Source organism: Equus przewalskii, chromosome 22, assembly GCF_037783145.1.
Source record: "Equus przewalskii isolate Varuska chromosome 22, EquPr2, whole genome shotgun sequence".
Taxonomy (NCBI): domain Eukaryota; kingdom Metazoa; phylum Chordata; class Mammalia; order Perissodactyla; family Equidae; genus Equus; species Equus przewalskii.
The window spans coordinates 34,683,580-34,706,201 of record NC_091852.1 but is presented as its reverse complement, the minus strand read 5'-3'; the positions used below and the strand labels follow the sequence as shown (position 1 = coordinate 34,706,201).

The 22,622-nt window shown below is 38.3% G+C and overlaps 1 protein-coding gene across 11 annotated transcripts in view; it reads left to right on the top strand.

Moving 5' to 3' along the window:
* The window catches only part of BNC2 (basonuclin zinc finger protein 2), a 416,788-nt gene that overhangs the window by 125,071 nt on the left and 269,095 nt on the right, over positions 1-22,622 (top strand). For 9 of the 11 annotated variants that reach the window (XM_070589725.1, XM_070589739.1, XM_070589737.1 and 6 more), the window contains exon 2: positions 4,445-4,645. The exons of the other annotated variants lie outside the window; for them this stretch is intronic. In XM_070589725.1, the coding sequence (XP_070445826.1) occupies positions 4,445-4,645 (201 nt within the window). The remainder of the gene's footprint in view (positions 1-4,444; positions 4,646-22,622) is intronic. 11 annotated transcript variants of the gene reach the window in all.

The window sequence follows — 22,622 nt, the reverse complement described above, 5'->3', positions numbered from 1 at the left end:
AGAAATGATGAATAAGTATTAGGAAGAAAAGAAAAAGCACGCAATATCACTCCCCCTACACCCCCCCCCCCCAAAAAAACCCCACCCGCAAACATACATACAAAACAAAATCTGTTGGTCATTTGTTTCTTCAGGCATTTATTGTGGCTGATATTGGTACCAACATGTGATTTTTCTTTTTCAATGGAGGGAAAAACCTAAATCCACCTCAATACCCAAATATTGAAAAGATCAGTAACATTTTCAACAGTCAGTGGTGGGAATTAGTGCTTACAGAGCTAACAAGAACGAACACTTTCTTACTCTGCTGGTGGAATTGCATTGTACCTCCCTGTAGTCTTGTTATCCCACACTAACTGAAATGCAAATTCTTTGCAACTAATTGGATCTCGTTGAGGGTACATGCACAGTATGTAGTTATATGCAAAAAGGTTTAAAAAAATAAAATTTTTCTGTAATTATAACTTTTAATTACTATCAAAAACATTGGCATCTATAGTACAGGTTCAGAATATATATATGTCTAACTTTTTTACAGATTACTCAAAAATATGAGCTATGAAATGCTTAGTAAGGTACCAGCTCAAAAGTTAGGGGGAAAACGTTTATTTACTGCAATCTATAAGTTGGATTTTATGAAAGTCCTGTGAAAATGAAGTTTTTTTTGAAGTTTAGGATTTAGTATCTTTGAGCCAGTATACTGAAGTCATATTAATAATGTATTCCTTTTCTCGGGACATTTTAAATGTTAAAACATCTGAAATCACTTGCAAAAGCTGTTGTCTTTTTGTTTTTCCCTTCGGTTCTCCAATCTGCTTTAACACTGTAAGCTGCATTTGAGTTTCCTACGTTGTGTAAGGCTATTTCTGCTACGTGTTGTGGTGAGGTGGAGGTATTCACACTCCCATAATGTGCTTAATAACTTGGCTGCCATTTAGACCTAGTTGGTGTGCTTCTTAATTTCCATGGTCCATCTCTCACTGTCAGTCAATGTGGGAAAGCCAACACATAGCCTTTCCTATTTATGATTCTTTAACCTGAAATACATGGAATCAGGGAAACAAAAAAGCAATACTGTGGAAGTGATGCCTGCTTTCACCCCGCTAGTTTTAAAAAAACTTGAACACAAACGATTCCAGACAGTTATTCCATAATCCGCAGACTACATAGCAAATGGACACACTCAAAAGTCATCTTTGTGCCTTGTTGGGTATACTTTTTGTATCTGTGCTTAAACCGATGTAGGTGTCCTGCTTGCTAGCTAGAAGATGATTCTAAGATCAAGGACTCTACATGCTGTGTTTATATATGCAAGTGAGTGGCAAGTTCAAATCATGCATTTTGGGGATTTCTAGAGGAGTCAGATTTGTATTTCCAAAACTTGATTTAAAAATGTTCGAAACTTCAAATCTGCAAAGCATAGCATGCGTATATGCTTGAGGTTTTTGTTTTAGTTTACTCATTTATTTATTAAGTCTTTGGGTTAATTGCCCTCTTATCATAATAAAGCTTGTCCTCTTTGTAAACTAGTCTCACAGACTCGCTGAAATTTTGTTTGATCAACTCCATTTAGCAGGTGCAGCATCGTGTGATAGATTTGTTGGGAAAAAATATTTTAAACCTTAGAAAGCTATCCTGGTCCTTTTGACGCTTGTTCCCTGGCAGTAATATGCAGGTACTAGTTACACTGCAGACCTGTTCCATCTAGAGCAACCTCAAACCTTGATAGCTGAGAGAGCTCAGTTTGCCCATGCTGGGTAGCATTTTGTCAGAGGAGTGCTGGCCCGGCAGACCACATTTGGATGTATTAGCGAGTCAGCCTAATAACCCTGTACAGACTGTATTGATTTTCTAGGAAAGAGTTTATGAACTAAATAAACTTGGGGTTGGTGTCTTAATAAACTGCTTCTCTCAGTCTGTCACATTTAGTTATGGAGCTGTGCAGTTTAGGGGGAAAAAAGGCTAATTCTGTTACAGATTGTTCACAGCAGGGTCTCCAAATTAGCCCTTTGTTTTGTAATGCCACCTTGCTTGGGCCCGCTTTGAGCACATTTCTCAGTTTTGCCCTAATGAGTTGCAACACTGATAATGTGGCTGATGATCTTTCATTGATTTCACTATCACTTGCTTGTCTGGTAATTGATCCGTTGCTGAGCCTCTAGTTAATTATATCGGCTTTGACATGGCCCGGTCCACGGGGAATTTCAAGTCTTGCAGAATAACAGTTTTAATAAAAGAGTCTATTACTGCAGGTGCTTGCTGCTGCATGCCAGTTGATTTTTGTGTTGTGTGTGTGTGTGTGTGTGTGTGTGTGTGTGTGTGTGTGGTGGCGGGGAGGGAGGGTACCTGGGAAAGAAGAGGACTGCATGACTGAAAGAAAGAAGGGGTGGGGGGTGGCTGGAAGAAGAGGAAGAGGGAGTGAAGGAGAGAGGAAGGAAGGAGGGGGAACGAGTCGGGAGGGAGAGCAAGAGGCAGGCGAGAGAGAACACGCAGGCAAAGCGATACACAGAGCCTGAGAGGAGCGAGGAGGAAGCTTGCTATTGACAGTGTCCTTAAGCCTCCCACAAATAACAGCCATTAGTGGGAAGGTCAGGAGCTGAGCAGGCAGCTTGACTGAGGCACTGAGTGCCACTTCAGAAATCAAGAGGCTAGCAAATTTTAGAGGGCGTTTAAGTGGGTAATAGCTAGCCGTAAAGGTACAGTCACTGTTGACAATTGACTCATTGGGGCTTTTCCTGTCTTCCCCCCTCAAGAATATTTTTATGGACCACAGGTGGACTTAATATATTTTAAGGCAACAATTCTTTGGGTTCTTGTTTGTTTCTTCTCAGATATTGAATTTGCTGCTTTCGAGACTTTTTTGTGCTTAATGGTGGTGAACCGGAGGGAAGTTTAACAGAAAAGCTTTCAGGAGATGTCGGTTCTAGAGGGGAAGGCACATTTGTGTCAACATAGTGTACGTTTTCTCATCTTTTCTCATTGTCCACTAATGACACAGAGCTGCCATTGAAGCTCTTTTCTGTTTCTTTTGTTGTTTCAGAGAGTAAGGTTTATTGTTATTCTTGAGTTAAGGAGGAGCAAGGAGAGTGGTACATTTGTCCTCGATATTTGTAGGTGGTTGAAGATTAATGTTCCTTACATTTTAAGTTTAGGGAAGGATGGCTTTTTCCTGCTGACTACTTTTATGAGATGACATGAATTTAGCTTTCCATTTTGAAGTTACTGTTTATGTACAGTGCATTTTGTTCAGTTCTGCTTTTCCATAAATAAGGTAGATAAATACTACCTAATAAATAGATGTTTTGTTTTAAAACTGGTTTAATTAAAAATACGACATGCTATTGAGGTTGTATTTCATCAGGCAGGAAAACGTTACAGAATTTTCCATAGAGATCTTGAATGAAAAATGGAGTTTTTTATATTCATTACTTTTTGCCTGAAATAGGACAGGCTTTTTTTCTTCATCTTTTTCTTTTTTATGATTTGAAAGGCTATTGTAGATGCTTCATCCAGGAACTTTAACAAAGGATTTTCTTCTACTTTTGAGCTTTAAGAAAAGATACTTTTTTCCTTTGCCATTCAGTTTCTTATTGCTTAACAGCCAATTTAGTAATTAACGACCTGAGGAACTGGATATTAAATAATATGTATTTATTTTGCAAATGTTTATTGTGCATCTTCTGTGTTCAAAAAACTGCTAGGTTTATTTATTTACTTTTTAGAGTGTAAGGTCATGTCTCTGTATATTATTTTCTCTAGGAGTTTATATGTGGTTATAAATAGCCCAGCACATACTATATGACTTTTAGGAGCTAACATTTAGACAACAACTGAGCCAACTTTACATTCTCTTACAGCTGAGTATTTTTCTTTCTTCCAGTGTAATTAGAAAAAAAATGTTGAAGCATAGCAGTTTACAAATGTTAAAGCAAAGAGTGATGTCAGATATTGCATGTTATACCCGAAAGCATTGTTGGGAAAAATTCTCTAGGAAGGGCCCCAGCTTCTCCTGGCCCCGTGGACTGTCCATAATCATGGTGCTGCTTGAAGTGTGCATAAGTGTGTATCTATCCGTGTGTCTGGAGAGGGGTTAGTGCAGGGTGTCATTTGGTGCCTGACAGTGGAACAGTGCAGTTGACTCTTAGCTCTGCTATCCAATGACATGCAGTGGCTGAGAGTTTGAAGCTGATGGTTGGGTCTCCAGTGCTGTCTGCACACCTGACAGGCAGCTGTTAAACCGAGCAAAGGCAAGCTCGGGGAGTCACAATCTATGCATAAATGATAGGGGTATCTGTGCAGAAGGTGCGAAAGCAGCTCTGACCCCCTCCCTCCCCCAAATCTCCCCCTTCCCAAATGAAATGCACAGTTCAGCCAGCTTCTTAACTACACTACACTCCTGCTACTGGCTGCCAAGAGGCTCAAAAAATCCACCTTCACTTTTCAGTCAGAAGAGGCAGAAGTGGATGTGAGAGAAAGAGAGACACAGAGAGACAGAGAGCCAAAGAGGGCAAGAGACTTGACTTTAAGAGACTCCTGTACTGACAACTCCATGCAGTTCGGAACCAGAACGACTGCGGCTGAACCAGGGTTCATGGGGACATGGCAAAACGCTGATACTAACCTCTTATTCAGAATGTCCCAACAGGTAAGTTACTTTCTTTCTTTCTTTCTTTTTTTTTTTTTTAAAGAAACCTTGAATTGTTATGTGCACTTTTGTTTCTGGGATTCTTCTTTCTCCACATTTTTACGATGCTGACTTCGTAGTTGGGCTCTCTTTTGTCATAACTGTGTGACTGGAATGTGCAGGGCGACTTCACGCTCTCCCTGAGGGCTCCTTCCAGGAAAAAAGGGGAAAGGATCCTGAAGAGAAAGGAAGCCAAGGCATTGGGTGCAAAGTTTCACAGGACAGCCTGGGTCCAGGGAAGACTGAATTTATTTCTTTGTTTTGTGTTAAAAATTAAAACAAAAAAAGCCACCAGCCCCTACCCCCCCACAAATGTCGCTTTCGCTCTCCGTGAATCACTTCGTTCAAGTGTCTGCTGCCAAACAGTCAGAAAGGCGGGGGCCCCTCCGCACGCCCGGCGACTTCCTCCGACCGCGCGCCGCGCCGAGGCCGGGCCGGCGGCGGGCCGGGCAGGGCCGCGGTCCCCGCTCCTCCGCGCCGCCACCATCACCGCCACGGCCGCCGCCGCGCTCGCCCTGCGCTCCCCGCCGCGCCGCTCCGGCTCCCGCCCGCCCGACCGCCCGCCGGCGCACTCACATCGGGCGCAGCCTCGGCGTCCTCCCCGAGCCGCTCCTCCGTGCGGCCGCGGGCTGTGCGGGCTCCGCCGGGCGAGCCGGCGCGCGAGTGCGAGGCGGGCGGCCACCGCTCATTAATCACCCGGCCGGCGAGCGAGCCGGCGGCCGGACCCTGCGCTCCTCGGTGGCGAGCCGCGCCCCGCGCGTCCGGCTCCTCTTGCACAATTGCTGCTCGGCGGCTCCGAGGGGGAGCGAGGGGGAGAGGAAGCGAAGGGAAACAACCCAGAAACTTTCATCTTGGACTGCGCTCAAGCGAGGGAGGGAAGTTCCCTGGTGCCTCCCTCCTAGACGCGTCTTGCTTTTTAAAAGCCTACCCCAAACGCACACAAAGCAAGTTAGGATGATATTATCAGCCACGCAGCGTGAAAGTATTGCTGAGAAATAGACTTGAATTTTAAGTGCATGGCCGTTAAGAAATTGATATTGTTCCACTCATTTAAAAGAAATATTTCAACTGCTTTCTTAAAAAAAAAACAAAACCTGTTTTGCTTTGAAGAGTTCGTGAGAATTAAATACTTCATTGCATTAATTTAGCGTTTTGAAAGTATTGATACTGGAGGAAAGAAAAGAATTTGCCAAGCTATAAACTACTCCAAGTTTAGAAATACATCTGTAGAAGATGGTGCACAGAGCCAGGGTTTTGTAGCATTTAGCTAGCGAACAGTTTTATCACACCGTTCTAGATAGGATAAATGCATTTGAATAAGGTGTATTTTGACATATCCTGTAGAGGGACCCTGATTACTGCTGATACAGTAAGCTGGGATTTAAATGCAATCAACATAAACCCAATAAGCAACTCTTTATGTGCAATTTCCCATCCTTGCAAGTTAAAAAGTTCATTTCCTCCCAGAGATACTCCTTGTCATTGCAGAATGCTTTGAGAGGTGTGTTTCTGGGGCACATTCCTGCCTGGTGGCTCTCTTCGTGCTGGAAACACAGAGTGTATTTTCACTGACTTTAGGACTAAATAACTTGTGCCTCACTTTAAAAATTAAATGTCACCTTCAGGATTTTCTTTGAGTTAGTGGAGGTCAAGTAAGTGTGTGTGTGTGTGTGTGTGTGTGTGTGTGTGTGTATGTGTTGGAAGGGAAGATTGGTTTAGGTCTCCCTCTAGCTAGAAAAGAGTTAATAAAACCAGATAGAGATAATGATCAATTGATAAATGGCTATTGAACCACATAGATGGTGTTAGATTGCTTCTTTGGCACTAGCCCATTTCCAAGTAGATTTGAATCTAAGGAGACTTTAAGTTGTGGAAAACATTTTAGCTGAAAAACAAATACAAGTAAATTATATAAATGATGGATCAGAATTAGGAAAATCATTTGAAATCACTGAGAGAGAGAAACTTGTACAACGAAGCTATTAGGATGTCTGATTCAGCTGTTTGACTCTGGGTGTATAAAGATCTGTCTTGTGTGTACCTGTATGCATGTGATAGTGTCAGTGACTATATAAAGAGAGTAGAAATATAGGGTAGTAATTTATGCATAATGGATGCTATATAAAACTATATAATATTATGCTATTTACTAAACATAGTAGTACGATAAAGGAAAAAAATCACAATTTAAAAAAGTGTTGTGATTTAACTATCGTTTATATGTTTTCTTTATTTTTTGGTTTAGATGCAGTTAGTGACTCCCCTCCCCTTCTTTTTTTCCTGTCATGGTTACTAAATGTTTACCTCCTGTGCATTTTTGGAAAGCATGTAAAAGAGGGTATGAGTTTACATGCTTTTTTTTCCCTCCTTCAGGATGACATTTTAGTTTGTATAAATATTGTGTAAACTTAAATTTAAACTGTGTGTGTAAAGGTAAAAATATATGTGCTGTACGTGTTTAATGTTTATTTTCCTTACCTATAGTTCATCAGCAATGCTGATTCAGTGTGTGTGTGTGTGTGTGTGTGTGTGTGAGAGCACGCAAGAAAGACACTTTTCTTGAAATGATCTCTCTTGAAGCCAACAGTTTCACGAATTACTAGTTTCAATATACACATTAAGCCAGCTTTTGTCTTACTTACTAAAGAGAAAAAGTTTGTCCAGTTTAATCAAGTATACAGAATTCTGTATATCTCCTTGCTAGGACATAAAGAGGTTTTCTATATCATGATTATTTTAATTTCTAAGAAAAAATTGTTTTGGTTCATAAAATGAATAAAACGTATTGGGTATATTTTTTTATTTCAAAGTTTCCTCTAATAATATAAAAACTATTAGATTTACCTGATCATTTTTTTAGATATTAGGAAAGACTGACTAGTAGGTTTCGAAACTGAATTAAAGAGAATTCACCACCAGTATGTAACTGCAGCAAAACTTGTAGTGGGAAATATCTCATGAATACTGAAATTTAATAATCTAGGTTTGTGTTTTCTCTAGATAAATTAGGAAGTAGGGATATAAAAATCTTTGTCTTCAGTGGCCAAAGTTAGATCCGCTTATATGTAAATCTTTCAGTCTGTCTAATACTAACAAAAAGACATCACAATCTGAAGCCAATTTAAACTTGGTGAAATTAAGTATGTTGCCCCTAAAGTTCGAGTGTGACAGTTTGACTGCATTTTCCTGCCTCGATACCTTTTTTCTCCCATATTCAAGTATGATTTTTTCCAAAGGGGATCATTTTTTTCCATACAGACAAATATTTGATAACCTTAAAGGGCATGACTCTTGACTTTTGTGAAGGGAGCTCTTCTTTGGGTCACTTTGATCAGTGACAGTCGAGAATGACCAGAAACCCTTTGCTCATCTTCTCTGTTAATCTCCTAGACTCCAGAACGTTATTTGCCCATTTTAACCTCATGACGTATTGTTAAAAGCAGAAAATCAGGCCTGCTTTTGGAATTTTTTTAAAATTGGGTTTTAAAAGGTGGTTTTTCTATTTTTGTAAATATTTTGTGCTCTTTTGAGAAAGTAGCAAATAAAATTCTTTGTGGTTACCTGAAGGGATGCAGTAGTCTAATGTATTTTGAAATCTTTTCAGAAATGAAACCGTAACAGGTAAATGGCTATAGCCCACGTTTTACACATTACTAGAGGCATTTACCTTTTATTATTGGTGAGGTATATTTAACCTGTTTCAAATAAAGTGTAGATCCCTTAATAAGGTCTCTTTTCAGACAGGAGTGAAATACTAAGTTAGAATTATAAATGACTCTCTGCATCGTTATGTAGTAATTTAGGATTCACCCAATGATGTAACACAATTAACAACATAATTTCATTGTGAAACTGTGTCTTATTAAAGAACAACTGTCTGACATTCTCTTACAGTTGCTTTATTTAACTTCATGCAAATATTATTAGTAGTGACATTTTTCTATTGTGCGTTAGATTCTCTCATTAGCATGATGTGTTAGTTATCACCAGAGAAATCATTTCCTAGATAGGTGAGGGGCAAACCAAGAAAGCTAAAAATTAAATCAACGATTTACATTAATACCAGAGCATCTGCTCACCAGAGATATGACAGAGTAAAGCAAACTTTCTTACTAATATAAAATCTAGCACATTTCAGAGAAATGATAAATAAAATATATTGTAAGAAATATATAATAACATTGCTAGAATCCATTTAAAAGCATGTTCCATATGAATTTTTCTCCTAGTAGTATTTCAGTTCTTTGTATTCACGTAGGCAAACACAGTTTCAGTTTGTTGAGTCTGTATTTTGAAGTGGAAATGGTGGTTTTGTCTGCCTTCCTACCTGTCCCCTTCAATAATTTGAATATTTATTCACTAACAGTTAAAAGGCACATATACAGTTTTTCTTACGATTCACGTGCCTAATTGTATATGGCGGTTTGATTCTTCTTTATAGTTCATACAATACATTTTTATTCTAAATTCTATCCTACTCATGTAGACATCCCTTTAACATAGGATGTATGTTCTTATTTAATCAGAGCCCTGAGTAAAGCAGTTGATAGTTAATGGTCTTTGAAAATGACTTTCATTGCCAGGCATCATCCCTCCTTAGGTTTCTGCACTTTTCCCGCCTCCCTTTTCACTCCCCTTCTTACAGTTGGTGTATTTTAGTAATCAGGTCTTCCTAAAAAAGGATTAAATTGACCAAACTTATGGTCTTGATGCTAAAGTAAATATTTGTATTATATTAGGAGGCGTGTAATTTCAGCCTGTTGAATTACTAGGCTGCCACCTCCAATTTAGTTCCCCTCTCTAATTTGAGTGATAATGTGTTTTATTTTGAACTTTTAACTATAGACACATATTCAAATATAATTCTTAACCTCCATTCTGATAATATAACACTAAAACTGGAATATTCGGGTAATGGTTAAAACACAAATTGTAGCATCGAGACAGGTGCTTGTGTGCTGATCTGTACTTTGTAAGTCTGTGTATACCATGCAGACTTCACTTAACAGATACTGACTAATTTGTATTGCAATGGGAAAGTCGTAGGTCATATACATGGTGTTTATGTACATGTGAATGAATGCAAGTAAAGCATGCCCAAACGTATTCTCAGATGTGTATGTGGTAAATATTAAAAACCTGTGCACAAATTTCAGGTTCATTTTCAACACGATACGTTAAGTGAATTTGAACATAGTAGGTGATGATTTTGAAATTATTTTTCTCATATTTCTGTCTTCTGCACACTGGTTCTGTGTGTTTGTATAATTTGTAAAGCCCTTTGCTAGGGTGAGTCAAGTAACCACAGTTGAAAAATAAATCCCTAAAGGTGCGGATATCTTATCTATAATTGTAGGTATTTTTCATAATTATATTTATGAGTGTATCTTAACATTCACTGATAAATCCAATTATTCATGCATGGCTTTATGGAAATCTGATTAATATAGTGACAGGACAGATTTGGGCGACCACAGCAGCACGTCCTCCCACTCCCGTGTCAGGGTTAAGAGCCGCGGCAAATCCTCCCTAGCTAATTAGATGCTGAGTAAGGCATCTCTGAGAAGTTGGGGCAAAAGGGAATGGGTCATAGCCAAAGCAGGATTGCAAGGACTCCTGTGGTAGTGAAAGCATGCAAGTTTGCCAGGTCGTTGTGACACAGGGAGCTGATGCCAAAGGAACAGACCATTACAGATAGTGAACTGGCGTCATCCACTTCAGTGAAAAACAAAATTTCCAGTGCTTCTCCCTTCCCACCTTAGACCCGTCACACAATCTCATTTAAAGAACCTTAGATTGGGCATCCGCCTTTGTAAATCCGCAGAGCTTTTGAGAGAGTGTTCCTTATAAACATGACTTGCTAATGACTCTGAACAGCTGAAGAGGTATTTTCTCAACTTGAGACTCCAGATGAGAATATATATGTATATATCAAAAGGAGGGAGAGAAGAAACTGGAATTTGCTTTTAGTTTGTGTCCATAAGTTGAATCAGAGGGTGTGAACTGATCTCGGAATTAACTCCTTTTGTTCCAGAGTGTTGTCAGGGGAACTTTGTGGTACTAGGGAGAAAAGAGTGAGTCGTGGGATGACTTTCTCACTGAGAGAAATTTTCTCTGGAACTCCCTGCTTGTTATTGTCCAAAGAACTTGGAATATAATGGTTCCAAGATTTCCTTCACGTGAGGTTTGGAGCGTGGCTTACGTGCGTAGAATGAATTCTTCACCACACGAAAATCCCCCTCGTACCTCTCGTAATATGTTTTTGCCACTATATGACCACTCTTCCTCTAGGCTCTGGTCAGAAAAAAATGATTAATCTCACCCCTGTCTGCCAGTGCTGAAGCCATATTTATTTCCCGAAAAGCAGCTGGGTTCCACATTTTACTTGGTGATCCTCATCCACTGAAGGACCAGGGAGAGCAGGAGAAGGGGACTCAGAGACCCTTTCAAGGGACTTTGGCTTCTATTTTTAAGCCTTAGAGAAATAAAGGAAAAGAGGCCTAATTCGGGAATAGCAACCTTTATATCCTGACATACAAGTAAAACATTGTATGAAAAAGGGACTTTTTTCTTATAAGGCAAACTAATAAACAGGCAGGAAAAATAAGATGAGAAAACATTCTGAACAAGTCAAGCTCTAAGAAGTTTTAATATGTGCAGATGACATCCCCAAAATGATGCCCGAGGCTATGACCTCCAAGGTACCCACATCTCACTGAGCATGATGTGTACTGTCTTCTCCCTTCCCAGGTTTAAAAGGAAGTTTAGAGAATAGGAAAAATAAGAGTATTGATTCTTTTTTAATTTGTACATTCCCTGTAGGAAGCCTAGTAAATTTCATAGTGTACATTCAAACCCTAAGGTGAAAAATTTATGGCTGGAGTTCATTTAGGTAAGGACAGTGTGCAATGTCGTTCTGTTCAAACACTCTGTGTAGCATTTCATGCCACAAAGTCAAAGATCAGGAGGAGAGAGGAAGCACTGTATCATTTCTTCATTCACAGAGCCTTCCTTAATGGAAATGCTTGTGGAAAAACAACACATTACTCAAACTGGCCAGCTTAGAAATCAGATTCTCAGCTTATTAATCATCATTCCAATTAAAAAAAAGAATTGATCCTTTAACAACAAAATAATATCCTTTTGTTTTTCTTTAATTAAGCCCATCAGTTTTTCATTTCTCTCTAAGAAAATGAAAATAAGCTTGAACAGTAGGAAGTTCCTCATTGAAACACTGATTCTCTTGAGCATATCTGACATCTTATTTACTCAATATTTTTGGACTGCAGTGTTATTTTGCTACTGTCTTTAGGGTTTGCCTGTTGTTTGGGGTGGCTGAGGTTGGTTGAAGTCCCATTGCCGTTTGGTTGGCAGCAATTTACTTAATGACCTAAATACATAGTCTGTCTGTTCTTTCTTCCTATTCCTGTTCCCATACACCTAATTTTTTTTTTCACTTTATTCTCCTTTTACCTCATCTGTCTTTTTTCTGAATTTCTCCTTACTTTCACTGGCTCTTTTTTGCCCTGAAATAAAGGAATTGAAATGCACCTGAAACGTAACAGTAACTGAGTTCAAGCATCTTTTTGCCGATACATCATCCCGGCAGAGGTGTGGGAAAGCGGTGCCACCCTTGGATGTGGTCTTCAGTGTGTAGGTGCTGACAGGAAGACTGTCCCGGAGTTTTGCTACGTAAGGGTTCTTTAAGTAAGGGTGTGATAAAAACGTGTAACCAGGGGCCCAGCTTATCATTCAAAGGTGCTGACAGGCAGCTCAATTTGATCCTTTGCCTGTGTAAGAAAGTCCTTAGCTGAAAAGAGATTTTACTTTTCTATTTTTCTCCTTTTTAAAAAAATGTAATTCTTGGATTTATCATCTTGTACAGTTAGACTTACATCTGCACGAGAGAGCGTTTCCTTAGAAAGGGGAAAACGTGAAGTTTTCCTTCAATAGGTTGACGGTATGACTTTGAGACAAACTGCAGTTAATAACAGTTAACAGAAACGTTTAAAAAAGGAACTGAAGTGGTGGCAGGGTGCTAATATTAATAGATGACATTGTGATATTTAAAACCTGCAGTATACGTAACGCAATGAGCAGGATTCACTACTGTTTTGTATTTAGTAAATTTTAACTCATTGTCTTACATGGCAGAGAGATTGTTAAAATTGGCAAGGTTAAAAAATATCATTCTAGGTGGGAAAGACATAGCTTCCAGTATTGTACCTGCTGTGCTTTTGTGTGACTTTCATGAAGTTTTCAACTTTATTAAGGTGTCTTGATGGCTATTTGTTCTCTAGACAATTCTTCAAGACTCATATTTGATTATCAGAGTGTGTGAACTGGGGGCTTGCAGAGAAAAGTTTCAGGATAATGAATATTTTACATGCCAAAAATAATTACTTTCAGCTGGCTTAACATAATAACAAAAACTAGTATTAAAATGAGAACCTCCATTAGTAGGATTTTAATAATTTTGTTTTCTTCCATTAAAATTTAAGTAAGAAGGATTTCGTTGACTTAAATCATTAGGATGGGTATTCAGGGCACCTAATCAGGCATAGGTAGAAAAAGCTGCCCACTACCTGCCCTCTGCCAGTGCTGGAGGGCAGTGGACATGACTGCGAGGCCACTTGTAAGATATGGGAGGATAATTATACACTGAGCATATTCATGAAAGTGTCCTTGAGTGAGAATGCCTGCAAACATTCTCTTTGTTGGGCTCATGTCAGAACCTAACTCAAGTGTCAGCTCGGTTATCTGCTGCCTTATCTAATATTGGTTTTCTTTGACTCTTTCTTTTTTAGGTATGAATATTAGAGTGTCAGAAAGAACCCAAACCAAAGTCCTGCTCTAGACTTTGTGGAAAGTCTTACTGTCTTGCTGTGGACAGTATTAAACTCCCACGTTGTTTTCGTGGCAGTGCATTGATATGTGGTACACAGACATGCAGAAAGTGTACATCTGTCCCTTGGCTGGTTATGGAATTAAGTGATGTATTTCTAGGTTTGTTGAGGATTTGTGAATGGCTGCCCCAAAGGCAATGAGTGTGTGGATGGCTCATCCTAAAAAAGGAATTCTTCATTTTAGGAATCTCATTTGGAATGATTCCTTATACTTTGTAGCCATTTTGCTCTTCAACCCTAGCTTTTTGGTGAAGCTCAGTGTCATTCATTGGGAAATAGCCTGATTGATTCTCATTTTGTGAATAGCCATTTTCAACCAGTGAGAAACTACAGTTCTCTTCAAATAAGGTAGAACTAAGCTGGGATAAAGATACCAAGATTAGACTCTTTGACTCAAGCTTCAAACATCTCATCATTTCCCTTTCCAGCCACTTTCTGTTTGTTTTATTGGACAACTTTGGAAAGTAATCATGGGACTGAATAGATCTTAAAATATGTTACCAATCCTATTATCTACTAAACAGAGTTGATTATGGACAAGAATTTTTTCGTTTATACTTTTTTTTTGACTTTTATCATAAATTAAGTAGGAAGGGATAGAAAGAGAAGACCAACATCTGGGAGAGCTTGTTTCAGTAGCCAGCCTGGAAGCCCAAACCCTGGCTTCATACAGGTGAGATGTGTTATGGGAATAAAGGCCTTGTGCCTTTAATGAACCCCGCCTGCCTGTCAGCTTGGTTTTTCATGCACCATTCTTGTTCAAATAAGAAAAAGAGAGCGTTCACAGCCTGTGGTGAGATTATAGTAATGAAAATGAAGTGTTAATCTGTTGATAGCAAGCACATCTCATATCCTGCATCCTGGGCCACATTCATGCGTGTATAATATATTCCAGGTTTCTCATGACCAGAGAAGCTTGGATGTTCATTATATTAAAAACACCCTTTTGGCAAAAGTGAGAGGTTGGTTATTTTAACTTGTGCACATAGTTATTTTTAATAATTTCTCAATAAGCCAACTGTTGCCTACCTTCTGAGTCTCTGATAACCCACTGTACCTTATGTGCTAGTATTCCTGTATTTCTGGTCTAATTTTTTTTTTTTTTAACAAATGCAGAATGCTGAAATAAGCCTCAACATAAGCCTAGTTTGAGATACTCTTTTTAGAAATCAGTGATTAATAGAAAGAAGGAAGGTGCTAAGTGAGCACAATACCTAATCCACATAGAACACAGGTTAAATAATATGAAACATTCATGATCTCATGTTTTATTTTGCACCTTGAAACAATAAAGTGCAAACAAAAAAAATCAAGAGTCTTCTAGAAGTGCTTTATGTATTTGCAGTCAGCTGTCATTTGCAGTCAGGTGAACCTGAGGTGACCAGCTTAAACCTTTGGTCATCGTGGGTGGGAATTAACTGTGTTTTTTCGTAAAATTCCCTTTCTAAAATATTACAGTAGATAAAATAACATGAATGAAGTGAATTATACTTTTCCTTGAATTCAGGGTTTTTACCATTTTACTCATTAGTTAAGTTTTAGTTTTTTTTCTAAAGCTATACATTTAAAGAAGAAAGAGATTAACTTTAGTCTTAGATTATACCAAGATATTTTAAAGAAAAAGAACATGAGCATTTACATGCCTGCTGTCCCATAGGATCATCTCTTTAAGAAGTACCTTGAGAGATGATTTCAAAAGAAGTGTGTAAGTGGTGGGGAGAGGTAAATTAATAATTGAATTCCAGGTGTCTGCTTCTAATTGCTCAACTTTCAAACATAATGAATATAAAGAAAAATGCTTCCTGTAAGGAATATATCATATTGTCGTTCAGATACTGGGCCTAAGACTGTGTTTATGGAACTCCGACTTATGGCATTTTCTCTTTTTCTATTCAACTGGGAGTTAAGGAATGCAGTATGATAATTATGATTTTGCGAACTGTTTACTTAAAGTTGTTCAACTTGTTAAGAATCAAGAGAATTTGGGGATTAAAGTCTGATTGTGAAGTAAATTTGGCATATGTTCAAGGGTTACTTTCTTAAGGTGAAAATGGAAGAAAAATGCTTCTCTCCTAGGAAGGAAACAGCTAATTAAAAAATAATCTTTCAAGAATGTGGGCCAATCATGAACCATAATTTCAGAACACTATATTAAAGTTGACTTCAATTTTACCCTTTTTAATAAGTCAAAATATGATTGGTCATAGCTTATTTATTGCGTTTCTGTTCTGTACAGTACGTGAGAGGTAGCCTGTTAAGATAGTTAGACAAAACGAAAAAGTACTTTCTTTCCTCCGCTAAATAGAGTACTTTTGTTTGTAAAATCCACTAATAGGTAGAAAAACTGTGTTGTCGTGGTTGATTGGAGAGAGTGAACTATGAAAGATTTTCTCTTTGTACTTCCTTTCAGTTAAGAAAATAAGCAAGTAGAAGTGCATGGTGACTGTGCCATAGACATCTGCTTTTAGGTAATAATCATTTTTAAAGAAACATGCCATGACTTTTGGGGTCATTTGAACCCACAATAATGTCTATTTAATAAGTATAAATGTCAGCTTGTGGCATACATGTGGAGCCAGTAAAGATGAGTATTTGCCGTGATAATATTCATGCGTCCTAAATGTTGACTTTTAAAATTTACCTTGACGATATGTTCTATTTTTGCATTAGGGTCAGTTTTCACTTAAGTACATGATTGTTCTAGAAAGGAAGTGCAGAAGTGTTAACATGTGAAGGAACAAAATGGCTGTAGATCTGAGTAATAGTTTGACATGAACATCTTTTCTGGGCCGCAGAGAAGAATGTGGTTGATTGACAGCCATGCAAATGTTTGTTGGACCACTGTAAGACAAGATCATCAGTTCTAGGTTTGCTTTTTAAAAAATTTTAATTATGAAAATGAGTTTCCTTTGCTCTGCACTTATGTTTTATTGAACAACTACATTTTGAAATAAAATCTGCTACCTGCTGTCTTACATTGTGTAAGCCCATGAAATTGTATTTTTAAATCTCTGGTCCTAGATACCCTTCCCTTTTTCTTCCGCAAACTCTGCAAACTCTCTTTGGCGTAGTTGACATGTTAAAGATCGGGAGTTGCCTCCAAGGGCCATGCGGAGGTAGGGTGAGTTAAACGAGTGGAGGGAGTCTGGTGGGGACTGTGGTGGACCAAGAAAGCTCTTGTGTCAATCAGAGGGAGCTAGCAGCTCCTTGGCTCTAGCCAATTGTTGCCAGGTGAGAATGCAGGCCGAGTGTTGCAAGATCCTCTCTTTTTTTTTTTTTTTAATGAGAAGCCAGAAATCCAGATTTTTATGTGAAATCTCCTGATTTTTAAATCTTGGCAACCTTTTCAAATATTTTTAAAAGTGTGTGGTCCAAACAAAACTCATCTGCAGGCTATATTCAGCCTACTGGCTGCCAGATAGAAACCTCTGTTTTAGATAATATTTTAATGGATGAAGATAATAGTTTCATTGCATGTGATCATTCATCTTGGGAATTCCCCACTGGGATGGACTGAATTCTTCTTTTTTTTTTTTTCAGAATTAAAAAAAGAGTTTAGTAAATATATTTCTGGTGCTGATAGTTTTTGATGTATAGCTTTTCTTCTTATGACCCCCATATAAAGAAAAATCAGATGTGAGAGCAAAACAAAGAAGATGGTCAAAGGTAGAAATAAAGATAGAAAAGTAAGAATTTTGGAATTATAGGGAAGGAAAAGGGGATTTCTAAATTCTGAAAAGAATCCCATGATTTATGTCAGTCATAGATGAAAAGCTGAATTTAACTATAAAAAGCTTTTCATCTCACCTTTAAGCAGTAGATTCTTGGCCCCGAATCTTTGTGGGATTGCTATAATTTACCAGGCAATTGATTATGATGTCATGAGGAGGGGATGGACCACACGGGGAAAACTTCCCCATACTAATTCATGCAAGGCCAGTATTTTATACAAGCTTCAAGAAAACATCATTTATATTGTTATAAGATGAGGTTTTCAGTGTCTATCTAAATTTTTTGATGGGGCTCTTTAAAAGAAATAACCTATTCATAATTGAAATTCTCTAGGCAAATCAGATATCAGCATTTTCAACAGAAAGGGTAATTAATTAGTTTGAATTTCAAATTGAAGGTCATCCTGTTATTGATTTTCGTGGGAACAGGAAACAAGAAGGTCTTGTTAAAATGGTCTGCAAATGGGGCCCGAGGAGTGTCTAGGTTCTGTCTGGGGTCTTGTTGAACAGCATCACTGGACAGTATCAGACGCCAATCAGAAGGGAGTCGTCTCTGATGTAAACATAACAAGCTATTGGTTTGCTTCCAAAACCGCAGGGAAGAGCTGAACTGGAGAAAAGACCAGAGATTAACAGTTTGTTTTATAGTAAGTCAGGTATTTCAAATCCAGTGACTGGTGCAGCTTGTTACGAAGCATCTGAGAGTGTGTCAGAATGACGTCGGTGTGCCATGTTCAAGAAGTTCAGCATCAACACAGCTGGGACTTACCACTTTCAGAAACCTTTCAACTGAGAATTAGATAAAATATCTTTAATAAAAGGGGAGGGAAGCGCTGAAGGAAAGAGGGTGGTGAAGACTGGAGGATAAAAGAAGACACCCTTTTCGATGCTGTTAATTTTTATAAAATAACATTTGTGCCTTTTATTTGATAGATAGTTTTATTGTTCCGTGTGCCAGGCTATTTTAAAGCAGTCATTTCTCTCTCTGCTATGTTTATACTTTTTGAGAATGGTATCACGTGAAGGGAACATGAACTAGGTGGGTGGCGAATATTATGCCTTTCTAAACCGGAATGAGTATTTTAATTTTAGCTGTGCTAAACAAGTTGGAAACTTAATGCAGCTTCTTCTTATGGTTCAAAGTAAAATTCTTAATAAAAAAAAAGGGCAAGGCTTCCATTCTAAATACCCTGGAGCTGTTAATGCAGTTATTTCCAGGTTGACATAGTTTTGTGTAGGCATGACAGTGGCACCAACCATCCACATTAAGCCTTAACATTCCACAGAACCATTTCAAGTTTATTATGAGCTTCAAAGCCTGCTCATCCCTAAGAGAATATCAAGTTTAAGCATGTCACTTTGCCATAGTCACAGTTAACTTTCTTAAAAAAGTACCTTTCTTGAATCAAAAAGGCTGATTTTCTGCAGGTGCTGCTTGAAGAAATTTCTCAGTTCAGTACAGAGTCATTTTTCTTACCTGCTGTTGCTTCCTTCTTGAATTCTGTCGACCTCTTCCTGTTAGCAGTGCTTTAGCAATAGTTGGAAACTACCCCAGATAAAGCGGGACTCGTCACAATTTGTTTAAAGCTCTGAGATGATGTCAACATTCTTTTTCAGCTTTATTCCTAGAACTCAAGTCATTGATCCCGTTTTACCAATTCCCGGTTGGATTTTCATGGCAATACTTAAAAATGTAGCTGAGGGGGGCGAAAGATGTTGATACTATGCTAATACTTGAGAGTTTCTGCACCATGGAAGGTTAGTGCTTTGGGAAAGAATATGGGGGCTATTCAGCCTGATCTCATGGTACACTGCTTCTCTTCGTAGGGAAAGGAATTCTCGTTTCCTGAATGTGATATCCCTACCCTTTTGGAGGCTCCTGGTCTTTAGTTCCTACCTCAGTTAATAAACCATCCCTGTCTATGCCTTGCATCTCAGAGATGGAACTTGACGGACTAGTCAGCATTGCAAAGGTCACCCTAAAGCTATTGGCAGAATACACTGCCCTTTGTTGCTCAGTGATGATAATGCTCCTGCAGCAGTTAACTGGATATATTAGACTCTGCTACTTTTCCAGAATACCAAATTATCTATTTATTTCTTTTAAACACCTGATAGAATGCCCATTCTTAAGCTGTCTCAAGTGTATTTTCGAAAGGGATCTTAACGATACTTGAAATATCAGTGCTTTAGCCACAGGAGGAATAATATATGGAGAGTGTGAGTCTATTGTATTGTTTTACTTTGGTGCAAATAATTCTAAATTATACTTGCGTTTTAGAGTTTTCATATTGTCTGAGACGAATAATATTCCAACAAATTTGAAAATCCAAGGTGTTCCAGAAAGTTTCCTTCTGTTACGGTTTGTCTTTTATTAGTGTAAGAATACTTAAAATCATGTTATGAATTGACTTTTGTTAAGGAAAGAAGACCTTATAAAGCTTCATTTCCTTTCATGTTCTTTCCCACAAATATAAAATGTGGAAATAGCTTTTTTGGTTTCAGGTTATAACTTTAAACATAGTGCAAAAGTGGGTTTCACCATATTTGTATATATTCCAATTTACTTCACAGTTTACTTACTGAAATATTACTTAGATTATATTCAGAATTATAGAGGAATAATTAATAAATGATCAAGCTACTTATTTGAGGCAGAGGAACTAGAAATAGTTTTGTATTTTGCAGCTGACATTGATTTTGTGGCATCAGTCCAGCTGTGGTATCATTTATGGTACACAGGTAGCGTCTCTGTCTTAGCTCTCACGTCAGTAAAAGCGAGTCAAGATCCAAAGTGCTAAGGTGCTAGTGACTTCCACAAATTGTGTTCACTTAGGCCTGTGCTGTGGACTCGCCTCCCAGATGTTTGATTGGCTCCCTATTCTTCCCTCGCCCAGTTCTGTTTGGCCCTAATCAGATTGGTTAAGCACTTCAGGCATTTAAAATTACTTCCTCTTTGGTTTCAAAATGAGTAAGTGAAGAGTCAGAGAAAGCCCTTTAGTTTACCTTTTAGTGTCTTTGAATAGAGCAGATTCTGTCCTGCCTTCTTTTCACTCATCCATTCAGTTGTTTCTTATTGAGCTAGATAAGCACCTCTAAGGCAGAAGATAGTCCCTCCCTCCACAATAATAGAATGAAATCAGTGTTCAGATAATGTTTGTTGCAGTACTTCGGCAATCAAAGGGAACTAAACAAAATTATTTAAAATAGAAGGGTGAGCCTTGAGTTCAAACACTGAACAATAATTTGAAAACAAAGTATAGTGACAGAGTTTTGTGTTAGAGGTTCTTTATGACCCAAACGTTTGTTGCAAGGACTTTCTTTTTCTTTAACCTAGAGGTATGTTTATCTTAGAGTAATAATCATTTCATGCTGTTCATTCTTTTTCTAGTTGACCCATTCTCCAGACCTTCAAAAAACTTTCTTAAGTGGATGTAAATTCCATTTTAATTAGACCAGTGCAATCTAATACTGCAACTAGCCAGGAATGGAAGAAACATGCTTGAAGTTAATACAACCCAAATCAACCATGGCCAGATAATTCCCCTGATCTTTGTATCAACCCCCTTCCCCACCTCGACAATTAAATGGCCCTGTTGTTCTGGAGTTTCAACAAGACATTTAAGGTTCATTTAAAAAATGATCATCCTTTACAGGATTCTTTGCTCTTGCATTTCTCTTCCTTTCTTTCCCTTGCCACACAGCTGTCACTGGTATAGGAGAAAGATTGGGGGAGGGGAGGAGGAGGAAGCCCTGTTCAAATCGTGTCACGTAGCACTAATTCATCTGCTCTCATTAGAGGGAGCGAGGGACAGCAGTGATGGCCAAGAGCTGCACTCCACACATGACACGCGAACAGTTTGGGGAATAGAAAATTGCTTTCTCAGGAAGCCCAGCCAATTAAGGACTTGACCATATTGAATGTCAAGTGTTAATTTAGGTTTTTCTTCATTTTCCCAGTAGTAATGCGGGTCCTGTGATGAGCAAATACATGTCAAGTAAAAGTTGATTGCATGAAGGACCCGGGTATTATATGTCACTGACAAGTCACAAATGTACTGAAGTCTTTTAACCCCTTAGGTGAGTGTGGTGGGGGAAGGGGAAGGGGAGAATGGAATTAATGGTACCATAATGATAAGGATGGATAGATAGTTTACGTGAGGGTAGCTTGGATGGGACCGACAGTCATGGTAATTCATGCAAAAACCAGGGATAGGACAAATCCTACTCTCAGGGCATAGAGGCCCTTGAAATGCACATAATATGATTCTTTCCCATTGCAAACATACTGTCCAGAATATATATTCTGTCTCCCAAGATTTTACGAAAAGGGAAAGTAGTGTACGTATGGTCATGACCTAGGAAATTCCTTATTAATTATCTCCTTTGAAGGAAATAAAACATTCATTAAATAATTATACTATTTTGGAATTTTAACCCTTTGGCTCAGTGCAGCTATAAAATTTCTGGCTATTTATAATTTCTGTTTCTAATTAAATTTTCCTTTAAAAATGACTCTGTGTAATACTATGTCGTAGAAAAGATGCAAAACATAAGATTGAAAGAATGTTTGTTTTCTGTCATGAGTGTCTCTGTAAGGTGGTGTTTAGCCAATAGAAACTGGAAGGCCCATCATTGTCTTTCATTTCTTTCCGCGGCCAGTTGTAGAAGGGAAGAGATTCAAGCTTCAGTGAGTGAGGTAACTTTGCCTTTTTTAAACTAAATGTTGAACGTTGCCCATCATGTATAGCATCTCATTTCCATTCATCAGCATTCATTTACATATGAATGTCCCGAAAATAAGAGAATGTCTGTTTCTTTTGCAGTTGTACAAGTAGCAAATAAAAATACCGCCACAGTGTAAAATACTGATGTGTGTAGTGTAAACAATCTTAAAGTGAAACTCAGAACAGATACTCACAGTCTGGTCCTTTTTTTCTTTATGTGTAGAACCACTTTCCCTCTTCTTATCTTTGAAGACGTGATCTTAATTTAAACACTTTCTTGAAACATACTCTCTTCTGTTTATTCTAAAATTTACCACCTTTGTGTGTTGACAATGCTTGCGCCTTGAAAATTTAAGTCTGATAATGCTTTAATTTTGTTAGCAGAAAATACTAACAGTCTCTCCCTCAGGTTAGAAACTGTGCTATCATCATCTTAGAAGTTGGCTAAATTTATATTAAGGAACAATTAGGAAACAATTCCAAGAATTTGATGTTTAATAAAACAGGTTTTTCTCAAGAAACAAACATTAGGCTCCAGAATGCTGGGATGTAATACCACTTCTTCAACATCTCC